The following is an 18,151-nucleotide window of genomic DNA, read 5'->3' on the forward strand; positions in this document are numbered from 1 at the left end:
CCCAAGTCAGAGGGCCAGCAGTTCATCTCCAGCAGGGAAGTATAATACATGGCGCTTGGAAGTTAAAAAAAGAAAAACACAAAAATAGCGCCTACCTTTGATTAATAAAATCACACCTCGCCTGTACATGAACTTAGCCTACAGAAACATCTCACCCATGCTCGCTGCCAGCAAAGGGAGGCTCGGAAGAGGCAGGGATGCAAGTCATGTTTGCACCAGTGGTCTGCGTGGTCAGTGGCCGCACCCTCACCGCGGGAGGAGCTGGGGGAGGAGGGGGCGGGTAGTGCGAGGCCGCCTCAGGCTCCATCTGGGCCATCACCCTTTTTTCTTAAACAAGCACGCCACTTGAGCCACATTCTGCTTTATTTGGGTTGGCAGTATAAGTACCAACAGCGGGGTGGCACCGTGGCTGCAACGCCGAACTGGGTCAGCCTCCGCCGGCCTCGGGAGCCGGGGGAGCGCCGGGCCTTGGCAGACTCTTCTCCCAAAGGCCTCGGGTGCCTGGGTGGGAGGTCTCAGAAGGTAAAGGCCTTGGGCAGTCAGCATCCTTTTCTCTGGCCTTGAAAAGCTTCTTGCATCTTTCTCTTTAACAGACAAGAAACATAAAGTCCTCCAGGGCTTTCAACAGAAACCCCTTGTTTGAGAACTAGAGAGCTACTAAGTTACAAGGTAAAATGAGGGTGCCTACACCTCCGAGCAGCCACAGACAGCTCTGCAGACAAAGCAGGCAGACGGGCAGGGGCAAGGGCCACGGAGGGCCGGGTCGGGAGTCACAGGCCAGAAGTCAGGGGCTGGGGCTCGGGAGACACGGGCTACGGTTTGGGGACCAGGATTCAGGGCTGAGCTTCTGGGGACAAAATTCAGTACCAGGGTTGGGACCAGGTTCAGGGTATGGGGCCCTCGGACTAGGGCTCGGGGGCCAGGATTTGGGGACCTTGGACAGGGATTAGGACTGGTGTTTAGGGACCTGGGTTCAGGGACTGGGCTCCAGGTTCAACCTATGGAGTGTGAAGGCTGGACCAGGAGACCAGGATTCCAGCGCCCAGGGCCAGGGTTCAGGGCTGGGGTCCTGGGTCCAGAGCTCAAGTTTCAGTGTCTCGGTTCCAGGGTCCCAGGGCTCAGGACTCAGTGTCTGGGTCCCAGGGTCCCAGGGTCCCAGGCTTCAGGCCCGAGTCCGGGGTCCCGGGGCTCTGGGGTCAGTGTCTGGGTCCCGGGATTTCGGGCTTCAGGACAGGGGTCCGGGGTCCCGGGGCTCAGGATCCGGGGTCCAGGGTGCCGCGTCCGGCGCCGCACTTACGTCGTCGAAGAGCGAGCCCACGTTGGCCGTGACCAGCAGCACCGCGGTGCCCGGGGCGGCTGCCTTCCCCGCCATCGCGGCCTGGGCCGGGGTGGCCGCTCTTCGGGGCCGACCGGCCGGGGTCTCCGCGGGCCGCGGCGTCAGCTGCGCCGGGGGCAGACCCCGGGGCGCATCGCGGGCTCGGCCGGTCGGGCGGGGCCTGGCCAGGGTCCGGCCGCGCTCGCTCTCGCTCTCCGCAGCCCCACGCCCGTCGCTCTCCGCCCGCGCTCAGCGCGGCCCGCGCGCAGCCATTAGGATCGCGGCCGCCGGAGCTCCCGCAGCGCCGCCGCTGCCGATAGCTGAGACGAGGCCCGCCCGGGCCGGGGGCGGGGCGAGCGCGGGGGTGGGGCGGGACCGCCAGGGGGCGTGGCAGGCTTCAGGGGCGGGGCCTGAGGGAGGTGGGACGGGGATACGAGAGGCAGGGCGGAGCCTGAGGGGGGAGGAACAGAGATATGAGGGGCGGGGAGGGGCATGTGGGCGGGGTGAGACTGCAGGGGCGGGGACTGCGGGGAAGGCGGAGAGGGTGTGGGAGGGGCGGGGTGTGGAATCGAGGCAGGGCCTGAGGGGTGGGGCCTGCGCGGGGCGCTCCTGCGACGGCCTCGGCGCTCGCAGCCACGCTCCTGTCAGTCAGCGGCCTCCCCGCCTTACCCCACGCCGCGGCGGCGCACTGACTCCTCCCGCACCCCATGACGTCATGGCCCTGCTTCGACGGCGCTTCTTAAAGGGGCCGCGCGCTGCTCCGGGCTCGACCGGGCGCGACCCTCTTGCTGCCGGGCAGGGGTTGCAGTGGGAGCGCGTGGCCCTGTGCGGACTGCGCCGGACCCACGGAGAGGAGGGCGGCGAGGCCGGGCCGCCGGACCGGACGGCTGAAGGCAGCAGGCGCGCTGGGGTCGGTGGGGTCTCCCCAGCCCACCCTCCGCGCCAGGCCGTCCGCGGAAATGAAATGGCCACTGGTGACGGGAGACGCGCGGACAGTGCAGTGAAAAATGACAAGTAGCCGCCAACACTGACGGTGGCACTAGGTTCTGTCCACCCGGTCTTTGCAGGTGACGGTGACCGCGTATCCAGGACGGTTCTCAAGGCTCTGAAGGCGCATCTCGGCCGCGCGGCCGCCTTTCCACGGCGCCGGTTTGGACAGTGTCCACGGGGAGACGAGAGATGTGCGCGCTGCTCGCTTAGGGCAGGCGACACCACCACCCGTCAGGACCTGGGGCGCAGGTCCTGGGCTGCGGGCCCTGTAGGGAAGGCATCCCCTCCTGCCTACAGCGACCGCTCAGCCTGACAACTTGAACCCATTTCACTTAAAACCGCTGTCCCGTCCATGCAGCAGCTGTCGGCTGTGGACCGAATGTGTCCCCAGAATTCGTAGATTGAAGCCCAACCCCCAGTGTGGCTGCCTGTGGGGACGGGGCCTCCTGGGGGCTAATTCAGGATAAATGGGGTCTTAAGGGTGGGGCCCTCTTCCAACAGTGTTGGCGTCTCTATAAGGAAAGACCACAGAGCACCTGCTGTCCCTCACCCACAGCCTCCCACCCTGAACAGAGGACAGAGAAGAGGTCATGGGAACACACAGCAAGAAGGTGGCCATCCACAAACCAGACACAGGACCCTTTGGAACAGCATCCCCGATTCTAGCCTCCAGAACTGTGAGAAATAAACCTCTGTTGTTTAGGTTGCCCAGTCTGTTACGGCAGCGTGAGCTGACTGACACAGCATCTCTTGTTTTACTTTTTTACAAAAGCAGCACATGCCAGGGATGCCCTTAGCAGAAGCCAAATGCAAGGGCATCACTGATGCCTGGGACCTATTTCCTAGGAAATGGCATCGCCTCCTCCCCTCCCCTCCCCTCGAGCTGTTTTCTTACTCCCTCCCCAGCCCTCTGTGGCCCAGAAACACCACTGCCCACGTGCACACCGGCACATAGGTACACATGCGCTGGCGCGCACGCACACGCACACACACACACACACACACACACTCACTCTGAGACTGCGCCTAAATTAGAGAAAATTAACTAGAGAAACTCCAGCCCCACGTCCCTAGCTCAGGTCCCAGGGGGTGTCTGTGCTGAGCAGCGGAACTCCTGGCCTCTGCACAGGTGCCCCGCTCGCTCCAAGATGGCACCCCTTCCCCTCTCTCTCCCAGCCGCCAGCGGGTCCTCCCTGCCCAGGGATGCCCTTACCCTTCACAGGGGAACATTTGCAGTCTGAGGCCCCCCAGCAGCTGGGCCTCCTCCGTCTGGCCACCCCCTCTGGGTGGTGCCATCATCCACCATTTTCTCCCATGTCTCCACTCCCTTTGCTGCCAACCCACTCCTTAAAGTCAACCAGCCTTCGCCCCGGGACCCGTGGCCCCCTCACCTCCAGGCCCTCAGACTGCGCCTCTTTGTGCACACAGCCCACTGGGGCCGTGCTCACCGTGATCGCTGTCTCCTGGTTCAGCCGTGTGCCCGACCGCCGCACTGGGCAGAGCCACCTCAAACCCAGCGGGTGGCCGCACACCCCTGATTTCGCGCTGCCTCGTGGGCCCGCGGCCGTGTCAAGGCCATGGCAGCCGTGGTCGTCTCTGTGCCCCAGAGGTGACTTGACTGACCTCTTCTTCTTTGGCTTCTCCAATGCCCCTTCCTCCATCAGACCCCTCTGAGCGCCCCCAGTGCACCCCATGCATCCCCCTCACATCACCCATCTCACCATGGAAGCCAGGCTCTCCTTTCCCCTCTGCCTGTTGACTGCCTCCCCTCCCCCGCCGCCTAGGCACAGCCTGTCACAGAGAAACACTCCGTGAATATGTATCACAGGAATCGATGACACGCCGAAGCCATCACCATGCCCGGGGCCAGGGCTTTCCAACTTTCAGAGACGTGGAACATTGACCACCTGTGTTAGAAGCCACGTTCCTAAAATCATTTTTGCTTGACTCCCTTCTTACCTTTGGAAAACCGTTCCATGTCTGTTACCTTTGCAATCATAGTAAGAAGAAGCAAGAGGAGGAGAAAGAAGACGTTCTGCAAAGGCTGCTTTCCTGGCCCAGGAGAGGCCTGGCTCAGCCCCTCAGTGTTCGAGGGCGGCGGAGGGTAGGTGGAGGCAGCCAGGGCTGCGGCACAGGCTCCTCAGGGGAGCCAGCCCACTGCGACCCGGCCCGCTCAGCCAGACACCCTCTGGGCTCCCAGGAGGGAGGCTGACCCAATTCTTTGATTAAACAGCAATATGTAAGCTTTTTTTAAAAAAGGACAGTATGTTAGCCACTAAGTGTATCACATGTTTACTTCGTTTAAGATAGTAACCAATTTACTTATGGATTCAGATTAGCCGATGGTTGAGAGGTTTACAGCTGGGATTCCTCCTCCACAGGCTTAGAAGTTATCCTCCCTCGGGGGCTTCCCTGGTGGCGCGGTGGCTGAGTCCGCCTGCCAATGCAGGGGACACAGGTTCGTGCCCTGGTCCGGGAAGATCCCACATGCCGCAGAGCAACTGAGCCCGTGAGCCACAACTGCTGAGCCTGTGCTCTGGAGCCTGCGAGCCACAACTACAAAGACCCAACACAGCCAAAACTAAATTAAATATATAAATTTATAAAAATTAAAAAAAAAAAAATTCTTCTTCAGATGGACAGACAGATGGATGGACAGATAGATAGCAGGCACTTTGTAGCTGCGAAATGTGCTTCAATCATTTAATAATCCATCTTCAATACTCCTGCAGGGTGGGTCAACCTTATTCTGTTGTATGTAAAAACACTAGGTTAACTGACTCACTCAAGCTAATTTTCTGTAGGCAGACAGGCTGGCTGGACGCACAGTGCAAGGAATCTAGGGCTCTGTCCTCTTTTTGAGGGGCTGGACTCAGTTGCTTTAGCCAGAGGTATTTTTTGCCATTAGTAAGGTAATGGGAATTTTACTCCCTGGCCTCAAATTCATCCGAGCAAGTGAGGTTTCTTTCCCTCTGAAATATCTGGATACTCTCCTCATTAATCAGCTTAGTAATTCTATCACTTGGCAGCCACCGGTTGTGTGTGAGGTGCTTTCAATTCTTATTTCTAGGCCTCACAGCAGTCTTAAGAGGTATGTATCCCTGTTTTATAGATAAGAAAACCAAGCCTTCAAGATTAAAAAGCTGCCCAGCTTCACATGCCAACTGGTACGGGGCCAGGACTCCAGGCCCAGCTGGTCCCCAGCAGCATCACGCAGCCTTCACCTCCATCCAGCCATTCATTCATTATTCCTTCAGCTGACATTTATCGAGCACCTCCTCTGTGCTGTGTGCTATTCTGGACGCCATGGCTAAGACGGCAAAGGTCCGCAGGAAGCCCGAGGTTCCCGCAGGAGAGCAGGCAGGGAATGCGTGCGCAGGGACTCGCTGAGGTGGTGCCCTGCCAGCTTACTGGACGTTTCCTCGTGGAAGCCAAACGCTCACCGTAGGATGTCTGAAACAAGAGAGTTGTACACAGAGCGGGACAAGGGGAAGCAGCCACTCAGGACTTCACGACACATCCCCAGCATCTCACCATCTCCGTAGCACTTCTGTCGAGGTTTGTTTACACTCAGCCCCATCCCCAGCGCTCTGACCCTCCTGCACACTCGGCACCACTGAAAACTCTCCCTATGTGTTATTAATGTGAAGTATTTACTTTGCCATTCACCTGACCAGTGACACCCTAGTGTTGTAAGTTGAGGTCGTTTCCAGTTTTGCGTGATTAGGTCAAGGAATTCAGAAAAGGTATTTGACAAAGTGGAACATCCTTTTTAGGATAAAAACTCTCCACACACTAAAAATAAAGGGAACTTCCTAAATCTGATAAAGTGCATCTGGGAAGAGTTCACAGCTAACATCATATTTAGTGCTGACAGACTGAACACTTGCTCCCTGAGTCTTGGAACAAGGCAGGAGTGGCCACTCTCACCACTTCTATTCAACATGAACGAAAGAGCTGTCTGTACAATAAAATAAGGAAAAGAAATAAAGGTCATACAGATTGGAAAGGAAGAAGTAAAGCTTCCTTTGCTTTCAGGCAGCATGATCACCTACGTAGGAAAACCTAAGCCATCTACAGAAAATGTCACTGAATAAGTGAATTTAACAAGGTCATGGAATGCAAGTTAATATTCAGAAATCAACTATACGGCTATATATCAGAAATGAACACTAGAAAAATAAAATTTTAAATCATTTCCATTTACGGTAACGTGAAAATTAAAATGGGTAGGAATAAATGTAACTAAAGAAGGGAAAATAAAATTTTAAACCATTCCCGTTCACAACAGCATGAAAATTTAAATGTGTAGGAATAAATGTAACAAACGTTGTACGAGAAACCTACAAAACATGGAGGATTAAAATTAAAGAAGACCTAAGTAAATGGGGAGATACACCATGTTTGTAGGTTGGAAGATTCAGAGATACTGAAGTGTCAGTTCTCCTCAGCTGATGCATAGATTTCATGCAACCCCAGTCTAATCTCAGAAGGCTTTTTCTGTGTGAATTTTTTTTTAGAAATTAACAGGTTGATTCTAAAATATATATGGAAATGTAAAATACATAGAAGAGTTTTGAAAAAGAACAAAGTTTGGGTACTTACACTGCTTGATTCAAGACTTACCATGAAGCTACAGAAATGAAGACAGTTCTGTTGGCATGAGGACAGACACGTAAATAAATGGTGCAGAACAGAGAACCCACATTTATGTGGTCATCGATTTAGACAAAGGTGCTAATTCAATGGGAAAAGAATAGTCTTTTCAGTGGATAGTGCTGGGATCAATTGGACATCCATAGGAGACAAAATAAACCTTGATGCACACGATACCAAAATTAACCTAAAAATGGATCACAAACACAAAAGCTAAAGTTATGACACTTCTAGGAGCACATGAGGACATTTTTGAGACTTGGAGCAAGTGAGGATTTCTTAGAGAAGACACCAAAATCACTGCTCATAAATGAAAAAGAAAAACGTTGCACTTTATCGAAAATTTTAAACTCTGTTCTTTGAGAAACACCGTTAAAAAAATGAAAAGAGCCACCCTTTTTACACTCCAACGTCCATCAAGAAATGGCCAGAATAAGAATCCTGGAGTCTGCACACAATGGACTATACTATTATTGTTCTATTATTCTGTTATTCAGTAACAGAAATGACATAAGACAGGCTCAGGAACACCAGACACAAACGCACACAAAGGGGTGACAACATTTACATAACTTCTGAAAAAGGTAACTCTCTCTCCAGTGACAGAAAATGGATCAGTGGTTGCTGGGCCGGGTGGGGGAGGATTTCGTGCAAGGGGCACAGGAAGGAACTTTTTGGAGAGAAGGAAACATTCCTGATCTCGATTGTAGTGGTATTACATGGTGTATACGTTCGTCAAAACTCACGGAAATGTCCACTGAACAAAGGTGCATTTTATGTAAGAAAATCATACCTCAATAAGGTGAATCTAAAATGTTTGAAAAGGAAAAGGAATTAATCATTACGATTATGTACATCTACAATTTCTTATGCAGAGTAACATAAACCCAAATCCTCTAAAATTGGGAAGTCGTTTTTTAATTTGTTTATTGGCATAACCTGGAAAGTCATAACCTGGAAAATACAGCAAAACAGTCTTCATGCTCTGCTCAGCCTGAGAACGCATCTGTATTGCTTCCCATAGGTTGAAACGCTTGGATATGGGCTCAGATGTGGGTTCCCCCAACCCCTGCTGTTTGTGGTACGTGATACGTGGGGTGCGTAGACTATCATCTTTCTAAGATCTGGATCCTAAATTATATCTGGTCCCAAGGGTTTCAGATAAGCGATGTGGAGGTTTAATTGTGACAGCTCCTGAGAAAACAGCCCCCGTTCAGACCTGCACTTTCATTCTTAGAAAACGCACTCCCAGTGTCGTGAGTCTCAAAACATAGTCGCAAGAGGCTGGTCTCCATCCGGGCCTGCAGAGCAGCAGCCGCTGGCTGGGAGCAGGGCTTCCTCCTCACCCACACGGGGAGGGCGCCCGCGAGGGAGGGGGCGCCAGGATGAGAGGCTGAGAGCCCTGGCCTGGACCTCACACCTCATGGCCTGCTCCAGCAGCTGAAGCAGAACCTCCACGGAAGGGAGTCGCTAACCAGGGAGACTGGGGCTCCAGCGTCCCAGGACACACTCGGCAAACCCTGGACGTTGAGGAAGCTGGCTCTTGGAGAGCGAGCCCTCACCAGCAGGCCTGATGCTTGGTCTGCAGGACGCCTGTTCTGCCTTCAGAGGTCCTCTCTAGCTCCTCTTTTTCGTTTGTTCTTAATCCGCTCCATAAGATTAACGGCACCATAACTGTTCCCAAAATTTTCCTAAGGTTTGAGGCAACATGCCCGGCCTGGGCCTTGCAGTCTGGACCCCTCGGCCACTCACCGGAGAGCACTGACCGATCCTGACCTTCCCTGCGGCCCTACCAGGGGGTGAGACCGTCACTCGCCTTTGGAGGAAATTAGAGTGAATTGGGGGTCCTCGTGGCAAAGTCTAGCAGCCTCTGCAATCAGCCGCCTCCGAGCACACGCGAGGCCTGCTGCTTTGGCGAAGGTGCGTAACTCCTCTCCTTTGGCAGAGACAGATTGCTGACGGGACCAGATTATTTACATAATATCGCGCAGGCAGAAATGTTGGCGTTTCCATGATTCTGGCTGGCAAGTGCTCACATTTCCGCATGGGGCTGTCCACGGTGGGCCAGCCCTGCCCAGGGACCACCCGGCCAGAGGTTAATCCTTTGTAGCCAAAAGGACGAATTGGTTCCCGAGTTGTTGAGTCCCAAATGATAACTGAAACAAAGTCAGGAATATCGTACAAGGAGGATCTGTCTCTGAGTTGGCACTGCTCTTTTAAAGCTGTCGAAGCTCCCGACGTGTCTCAGGTCCTCTTGAGGCTCAAGCGAGAAGCTGGTGTTCCTCCCGCTGACCGGCTCTTGAGGAAGTACCAGCTCTTGCTTCAATAATCAGCGCTGCTCGCACAGGCAACCCACAGCCTCCATTTTTCAAGGATTCTCAACTCAGCTGTCATTTCTATTTTGCAACTTTGTATTTATCAAATCGGCTTTAAGAAGATTCGTCTCCATTGTCCCTTGCTCGAATCTTCAGAAGAATACAAAAATACCCGAACTTTATTTTACAAGAAAAAACCCTCCACAGGTATCTTAGCCCTTAATCAACAGCAGTTTGTGAGCACACGTCTCTTCTTTCCCCTTCTTTCCTGAGGTCTGTATAGACAGGATCCTGTTGGTTTTATTTGTTGATGTGGAGACTCAGCCCTGCGTGGAAGTGAATGGGTGGTGAAGGAGCAGGTAAACACGGGAATAAAGGGTCCACTAAGTGGAAATGGTTTAATGAGAAGATACCATTCTGTTAAATGTTGACACTATTTTGAGTAGGGGCCTGCTCAAAATTAAATCTCACTACTTATGTGCATTACATATGTCTCTCTATTAAAATGAACTTCTCAGTGATTCGTTTTTGCCAACAGACTACATCTTTGCTTTGGTGGATCCTCGTAAATCACTTACTGTCAGCTGTATTATTTCCTCTGTTTTTAAGGGAAATGGTAGGAAACACCGAAGCACCTCCACCAGCCTTTGGTGAAGGAAGCGTGTCCCTGTGTGTTCTTGGATGCAGGCTAACGTCACCTGGACTGTATTTTAGAGCCAGTTTTTCTGAGGAAGGAAGGAAAGTAGGAAGGGAGGGAGGGAGGGAGGGAGGGAGGAGGGAAGAGAGAAAGAAAGAAAGAAAGGGAAAGAGAGAAAGAAAGAAGAAAAGAAAGAGAAAGAGAGAAAGAAAAAAAGAAAGGAAGGAAGGAAGAAAGAAAAAAGGAAAAAAAAGGTTGGTCACCTGGTCCCCTGAAAGCCTTTTTCACACATTTGCGGATGGTTATTAAGTCACTACTCAAAGCCCCATCCCCTAGTGGCCGAAGGTAATTCCAGTGTCCTGATGTGGGTGGTCCTTTTAGGGTGACCCCAGACACTGGCCTCACCTCTGTTACAAAGGCCACGTGTTTTCAAATCTTCTTCTATTTAAAATATTTACTTATTTCTACCCGGTAATATCTTATTGAAACAGGTTCACTCCTAAAAGCAGGGATGTCTGGGGTATAATTATAATTAATTAGGAATACCTCTTTGCTCGTTACACGAGCTACTTGAATTCGTCATTTGTTCATATCTTAGGAAAATTCAAGTCTAATAAGAAAAATTAGTAAAAACCAAACGTTTCATTTTCTTGTTATATGTATTTATGTTGTTTGTTCCTCTATTAAACAGAAATATACTGTTAGTAATATTAAGAGTATTCTAATATTATACTGTGCATTGTTTGTTTAGTAGGAAGTGTTTACTCTCCCCTTAAATATAAAGTTAAAATGTGTTAATATAAAAAACAAGACTTTCTATTAATGCAAGGGTTCTTATATATCCTCTGGTGTAATTTCCTTTTTAAACTTTTAATGTCACGCATACTTTTTAATCTATTCCTGGGTATTTTCATCTTTTGTACTGTCATTGGGAATGTGACTGTCTTCAGTCACACAGTCCAACTCGTGTGGTTTGTAAATAGAAATGCTACTAATCTAAACATACATTTAAAACGTTGAAACTATTGCTTCTGGTTTTCTCTCTTCGATTATTTATTAGACATTCTCTTGGATTTTTCAGGCAGGGAATCACATTAACTGATTTGAAATGACGGTGTTAATGCTATTTAAAGCTAAATTAAGATATCCCCAAGAATGGAAAAAGCATGACAGATAGTTTTTCAAACCACAAATAGATTTAATTAAACTGTTTATTTTTTGAAATGAGGCCAACGACATATTTACTTTACAACTTGTCCTATCGGAACATGTTAAATGCCCTGCCGTGAATAATAAACCATTTCCAGCAATTCTTTAAGAAGAACAGCCTTCCTGGCAGGTCCTGCTGGCCCGGCCAGGGCGGCGCTGGGGGCCTGGGTCTTCAAGCCTCGACCTCACCGTGCGGTTTCCTCTGCTGTCGCCGTGCTGGGCTCAGCAGCCACCTCTGCCCACGCTCGTGGGCCAGCAGGAGGCATCGCCCAGAGCTCACAGCCGAGCTGCAGCGGGTACGATTACCCACCCGCGCCGCAGCCGGCAGCCTCACCCTCCAACCTCCCAAGTGAGTCCAGGATCAATTCCTGGAACAGTCTTGTTAGTTAGAAGATCCATTTGAAACTAAAAGCCTGCTTAAAGCTGCAGATTCCGCCTTTCCCAGCCAGAGCCCAGGAGACAAACCAGACAGGAGCCCCTGAAATTTCGGGGAAACAGAGAACCACAGTCCCGTCCCCCTCACGGCTCCAGGCCAGCTTCTCCGGGCTCCCTTGGGGTCTCGGTGCTTGACCCGCGAAGGGGATGGCGCTCCAGCGGTGCCCTGGGGAGGCCTAGGGGAGCAGGCCATGGGGTGGGGGGGTGCGGAGTGGGACAGTGGGCCACACCCAGAGAGGACACAGACTCCCCGGGGGCAGCTGGGGCTGCTTGGGTGGCGGCGTGGGGCTCTTCCCAGGACTCAGAGACTGACCCTGTGGGGATAGGAGATTGGCTGTACTTCTAACCACACGCACGGTTTAGAGAAGGCCACCATCCTGGTCCCGGGCAAAGCGCTGTGTTTCTCTGGCCGGACTTTCCGACCCAGGTCCTCATTCAAGGCACAGAGCACAGATGCTTCCCAGCTCCACAAGGGTGCTTAGGGGAGAGGTAAACCTGACACCGTGGGCGCCCACAGGGCCCCGCTCTCCTGCCGACCCGGGGAGGGAGAGACAGGGACCCAGCCTCTGGACACAGCTGTCCTCATCCTTCAGAGCCCACTGGCTCCTCCCAGCCGGGACGCTCCCTTCCCCTTCCTGGCTGACTCCTGAGCAGCACGGCTTCCGGCTTCCGAGGGCGCTGAGCCAAGGCGGGACCACCCCCTCCACTGTCTGGGGGCCCCCTGCCCCCTCGTGGCCTTCACTCGTCCCCTCAGGCTCTTCCAGGTCCCTTTCCTCGGGGACCCCTCCCCTGTTCCGCTGGTGCCAGTGACTGGGCTTGTCCTTTCATGGGGGTGCAGGGTCCAGGGGGATTCACCTCCCCGGCTGCAGCCGCTTCAGCCAACTTCCCCAAGCCACCGAAGAAGCCGTCTGCGGAAGGAAAGAAGCGGCCGCCTGCGAGGACGCAGAGCAGGAGCCTGCAGACAGGCAGGCCAGTGGAGCCTGGGACAGCTAGAGCCTCAGAGGCAGAGACAGCCTGAGGCCCGGAGGCCGCTGCTGCCCCTGGCAGCCCCAGCGCATCGGCACCCAGGACGCGCCGTCCAGCCAGGTGTCCGCCATGGTCAGCTTTGTCCCCCCTTCTCAGGGGACCCCACCCCGGGCAGAGCTCTCAGCGGTGACCCTCAACACACTGGGACCTCTCGTGCAAATCGGGGGCACAGCGCCAAAGTCCCCAACCACTGGCCTGAGTGACAGCATGACTGTGAAGTTCCTTGTTGTGACCAAAACCAGAGACAGAAGGGGCAGGGCAGTGGCTGCCAAACGAGAGGCCATGCAATTGTTTTTGTGCAGAAGCAAAGGGCCGATGTTAATTAAGCATGGCATGAAATATTCACAAGACCAGAAATAAAACCTTCATGAGACCAGAATCAGAGTCGCACGAGGAAACCTGCTCATGGATGAGCACCGTCTGTGCCAGCACTGAGGAGTGTGTCCAGGGTGTCAGCTGTGTGGTGGGTGGCCTCTGCTCAGGCCCAGACCACCCTCACAGGTGCCCCGCGTGCGCACTTCTGGGCCGTGCACCTGCTCTAAACTAGGCCTTGGGTGTCACCCGTTTCCAGGCCCGGGGAGTCTCCTTGGCGTCCAGGGGCTACTTGTGACCAGCACAGCTGGGGCGGGTGCTCACTGTTGCCCCACGGGGGACAGCTTACCTGTCACCTGCGCCTGCAGAACCCAGGGGCCCTTATCCAGGCTGGCCAGGGAACTCTGCTGGGCTCCCCTCCAAACCCCAGATGCAGGAAGGTGAGCCCTGGGGTTGGAGGGGGACACAGGGGCTCCCTGCGGGCAGCCTGACTCTCGCAGGTAGATGGGAAGACCGCCGCCCTCCCCTGCAAGAGGAGACGTGGCGGGCCCTCGGACATCCCCACAGGAGCGCGGTCCTGGCCGGCGGGTGTGTGCGGGGCCTCCAGGCGTCTCCCTCAGCCCCCGTGCGACCTCGGCAAAGCCGCTGAGAAGCGCCCGCGGCCGGCAGGTGAGGTGAGGGCCCAGCCAGCTTCTAGCCTGGGCACCAGGCTGCCCGCTGGGTGCGGTCCTGGCTCTGAGCGCAACCGCGTGAGGGAAGCAGCCCTCGCACCCACTGCACGGCCTTGTGCTGCCTCCTCCTCCCCGCCAGGCCTCTGGTCCGAGTCAAAGAGCAAGTTTATGGAGCAAACTCTTCACCTGGCTTTCAGATAGAGGCCTTGCAGCGCACGCGCCACCGTGACAGAAGCACTCCCCGCGGGCTGCACCGCTTTTCAACCGCGGAAAAGGGGAGCCAGAGCGGCCACTCCAGGCTATTTTAAGCACAGACTTAGAAGTAAAAGCAGCTGTGAAGTGAACGGGTTTAGGAACATTTCCATCTCCTGGCGTGTTGGAGCCGAGGACCTGGCCAGCGGGCCCAGAGGCCTGAGTCCTCCGCTGGCCAAGCTGTGCGTCCAGGCCTCCACCGCCAGCCCCGCTCCGTGTGTGGTGCGTCCTGGACGCGGCAGGCAGTCCGGTCTGGCAGGCCCTGCAAGCACCGAGGGGCAGTGACTCACCCGGTGAGGGGCTAGACAGAGGCCAGGGCGGGTGTGCCCAGCGGGGCCCCACCACCACCCAGGATGGCGAGAAGAGAGCACGCCCTGCCCGACCCTCCCAGAGCCGGCCGGCGGGGGCCCATGTGGCCGGATCTTTCCCTAGGACCGCCCCTAGGGCTCAGGCCACGGTCCCTGATGGGGTCTGGGGACCCTTCCTGCATTCCTCTGCCACCAGGTGCCTGCGCCCTTGGCTACCTCTCCCTCCCTGTGCCCCCCACCCCACTGCTGCAGGGTCCCCGGTGGCCACGTCCCGCCCGGCGTATATGGAGCTGGACACCTAGACACAGACGGCAGGGCTTAGGGTGGTACCTCCCCCAGTGGAGACCTTGGTGAGGCCGTGAAGCACCAGGTCTCAGGACCCCCGTTAGCCCGTGTGCAGAGAGAGGTCGGTGCTGAGGGTCCTGTCTCTGGTTCCTACTCGGCTGTGCTCACAGGGGGGCTCTGAGCCGGCGGGAGCCCACCGTGGGGTGCTCACCCCCAGGCCGGGGTCTTCAGTCTCAGGCACCGGGCTTCCCCCGGTTTGGGGCCTGACTGCTGGTCTCTCACCTCCCCAAGGAGAGCAGCTTTCTGCCTGAGTGCCCCCTGCCCCGCCCCACCTCGAGCACCACAGAGGCCTGGATGTCATCTGGTCCAGGGCCCCGGGCCCTGTCCTGAGGCGGGACACAGGGTCCCTGCTCACTGGGGGGCCTCCTGGTGCATCACCTCCCGGGCTTTCCCACTTCCCTGCGTCTCCTCTGTCTCAGCCTCTTATGCCCACCCCGACCCCAGGCCTCTGGACTCTGTCTGGCCCCCTGGAGGCCTAGAAATGGGGGGAGGTTCCCACACTCTGGAAGGGGAAGGGGGGAGGGGGAGGAGAGGGAGGTGGCAGGAGGAAGGAGGCGGGGATGGCGATGGAAGTGGCGGGAATCCAGCCCTCCTGGAGCTCTGGTCCGCAAGTGGAATTTCCAAAACGCAGCCGAGCCCTTGGAGCAGGAAGGCCGGTCTGTTCAAGTTGTTAAGCGGGTCGGCGCCGTTGCTGCTCTCCAGGTCTGCTGTGCAAGGCTCCCCTGCCCCACAGTTTCAGGAGAAGCCCAGCTCCAGGGCAGCCCAGCACCCTTCTTCCCTCCTCCTCCCGGTCGAGGCCGGGGCCCTGCGCTCAGCTGTCCTCAGCGCACGTCTGGCTGGTGAGGCAGGGCCGGGTGGACCCCGGGGTGGGACGCCTGGTGGCAGCTGCTAGCTGTGCAGAGGTGCCAGGGCCATGTCAGACGCCCCCTCAGCCGCCACCAGGGACCCCCAGCTCCCCGACGGCAGGTGGCTCCGTCCCCCTCCTGCTCTGTTTCCTCTCCACAGCCTCCCTCTGCCCGGGCCGAGACCTTGATCTTGGCTGCATAAATGTCACACCTGTCCCCTTGTCAGTCTTCTCTTCACCTGAAAACAGATGTCTCCTTTCAAAGGGTGGCACTTACTTTGAGCAAAAAGGTAAATGTGGGGTTTTAATTCCTCATCGAGGCTTGAGGGCAAGTGGGCACGACCCCGCCCTCCGGCCCCATCTCCTCCCCCATCTCCTCCACGCCGGACTCAGAACCCACCCAGCTCCCTCTCAAGAGATGTCCATCCCTCCTGAAACGTTTCCTCAGCATCTCACCTGCGCACACCTTGATCCCCTGAGGGAGAGTGTGGGCAGGTTACTGTCCTGACCTGGGCTCCAGGCACTAAGGGCATTTTGGTGGCACAGGGCAGAAGCAGCCTGGGGTGCTGGTTTCCCTCAGTCCTGATGCTAGGGCAGGTCCTGCGGGGCAGCGTCTGTTTCAGGGTCACCTCATCCTGTGGCCCAGCAGGGGCTGTGCTGCCCGGCCCCATTCCCCAGGCCTCAGCTGCGGAGCACGGGGCTGAGGGCAGGACGCCTGGGAAGATGGGCCTGTCAGGGCAGCAGCCCACAGCACCAGAAATCAGGTGCAGAATTCCCGCTTTCCCCTCGACCTCTGGGAAGATTCGATGCTCTTGGTGATGTACGTGACGGCGAGTGGAAGGAAAGTGGGACATTTGCAGGTGGCTGCCTCCAGCACGTGATGGCTGCAGCCCACACCATGGGCAGCTCTGAGCCCCAGGACAAACTTGTTCTCGTCCCAACAGCTCAGATCTGCTGTCTCACGACGCTCAGTGCGGCGTGGACGCCGACCTTCGCCCAGCAGAGCTGGCCGCTGTGCACCCGGGGGATCTCTGCTGGGGAGGGGGGCTGACTGATGCGGGGGCTCAACAGCCACCCGGCGCGCGCACTGCTCGCGCTTACGGCCCGGCGTGAGGACATCAGGAGGCGGCAGGCGAGGACCAGCTGGCAGCCTCTTTCAGGCTGCAAATTACTTTTTCAGCAGGAAAAGTCTTGTCTTTGCCAGAAGGTGTGGGAGGCAAGTGTGGAAATGCTTTCTTCTTTTAGAATGTCAAAGGACCAGGAGGGGTGTCTGAAAGCGACCGCTGTAGGGTCAGAGGTGAGCCCACCACCGGGGGGCCAGCCTCGACCTCAGCCACCAGCCATGTCGCCCTCGGGTGTCTGCTGTGCTTTGGGACAACTCGCGGGTGTGATTGCGATGCTGTCTCTTGCTTCCTGGGAGCTGCCATCTCTCTGGGAGGCACTGAGCATCTGTGGCCTGAGTACCTTTTTGGCAGCCCGACCTAGGGGCTCTCCCTATTAGTATTTGGTAAGTCACAGCAGCCGGTCCGGGGAGCTGCTGCTCCGGTGAGCCCCGCCAGCCACATGGACCTCACTCCCTTTCTGGAAGCAGGTGGCCCTGCCCCAGGCTGTCGGTTCTTTCCTTCTGAGTCCAGAAGTCCACTCTGGCACACGAGCGCTTTCTTGCACCACCACGTGGATGCAGCTTTAGCACCAGAGATGACCCGTGTGGGCGGGATGGGGACGGGTCTGCTCTGGGGCCAGGCCAGAGTCCGGCCTTCGAGTGGGCTCACCCCCGAAGGGTCTCTGGATTGGAGGTACGGAGGCTGAGCTTGGATCGGGGCTTTCTCAGCCACCCAGGCCTCTGGTTCCAAAAGTGCTGGGTCAGATGGTGGGTGAGGGTGGGGTGAGGGTGGGGTGAGGGGGAAAGGGGCCTGAGCCCTGGGGTGATCCTTCTGGCCCGGAGGGGGCCAGCCCGCAGGAGACCCAGTGAGCATGCCCTTGGGTCAGTCCCCTACAGGGTCTCAGAAGTTAACCAAAGAGTTTCTGCGGGAGGGGCTCAGAGCACAGCCCTCTCATCCGGGGTCTGCTCACAGAGCCACATCTGGGGGCCACTGTTCCTTCACTTCACTGGCCGACATGGCCACCCTGAGGTCGATGGCCTCACGTGAATGGCTCGAGGTGCCCCGAGAGGTGCTGGCCTGGCAGCTGCTTTTCCAAGGAAACACACTGCAGGTCTGGGCATTTCGGGGACCTGCACCCCGATGTGGCCAAAGCTGCTGTAGGCTCCTCGGCGGTGATTGCTCTTTGAGCAAAGGTCACTCCCGTCTGCAGGCTCTCTGGGGGCACTCTGACCTCTGAGAGGGTCCAGAAGCGCCCCCCACCCTAGGGTGCACCATGGGAGCAGGGGAAGAAGGGGGTGTCCAGGGAGATTTCAGGTGGAGGAGCTGCAGCCCTGGGCCCCAGGAAGGAGGGCTCGGCCTGAGTGTCCAGGGTGGGGTGTTCGGCAGCCCGGCCTCCCCTGGCCAAGGCCCCAGCTCTTCTGGGCCCCCTAGAAGGGAGAGCCCCCCGGGAGGAGGGCTCCGTCCCAGCCTAATAATAACTCCCGCGCTGGCCCCGGCTGCCAGGCTATTTTTAGAGTCCCTAACCCAGCCCCATGTGACTCAGCAAGGCCCTGCGCTGGGATGAGAAAGTCACACGGTGGCCAGTGGCCGGGACGCGCCAGGCGACCGAGTGTGGGCAGGCCGGGCCCTGGGCACAGTCAGGCCAGGGCCAGTGGAGCCCTCCCGCCTTGGGCCTGGAGCCGTGGGTGCTTGGCAGCCTCCGGCCCTCTGTCCGCCCCACCCACCCCTTTCCT

At 56.4% G+C, this 18,151-nt stretch overlaps 1 protein-coding gene across 1 annotated transcript in view; it reads right to left on the reverse strand.

The window, feature by feature from the left end:
• Positions 1–1,372, reverse strand: part of INPP5A (inositol polyphosphate-5-phosphatase A) — a 183,950-nt gene extending 182,578 nt beyond the window's left edge. The window contains exon 1 of the mRNA XM_065894444.1: positions 1,298–1,372. Coding sequence (XP_065750516.1) covers positions 1,298–1,372 — 75 coding nt within the window. The remainder of the gene's footprint in view (positions 1–1,297) is intronic.
• Between the last annotated feature and the right edge of the window lie 16,779 nt (positions 1,373–18,151).

Source organism: Phocoena phocoena, chromosome 16, assembly GCF_963924675.1.
Source record: "Phocoena phocoena chromosome 16, mPhoPho1.1, whole genome shotgun sequence".
NCBI lineage: Eukaryota > Metazoa > Chordata > Mammalia > Artiodactyla > Phocoenidae > Phocoena > Phocoena phocoena.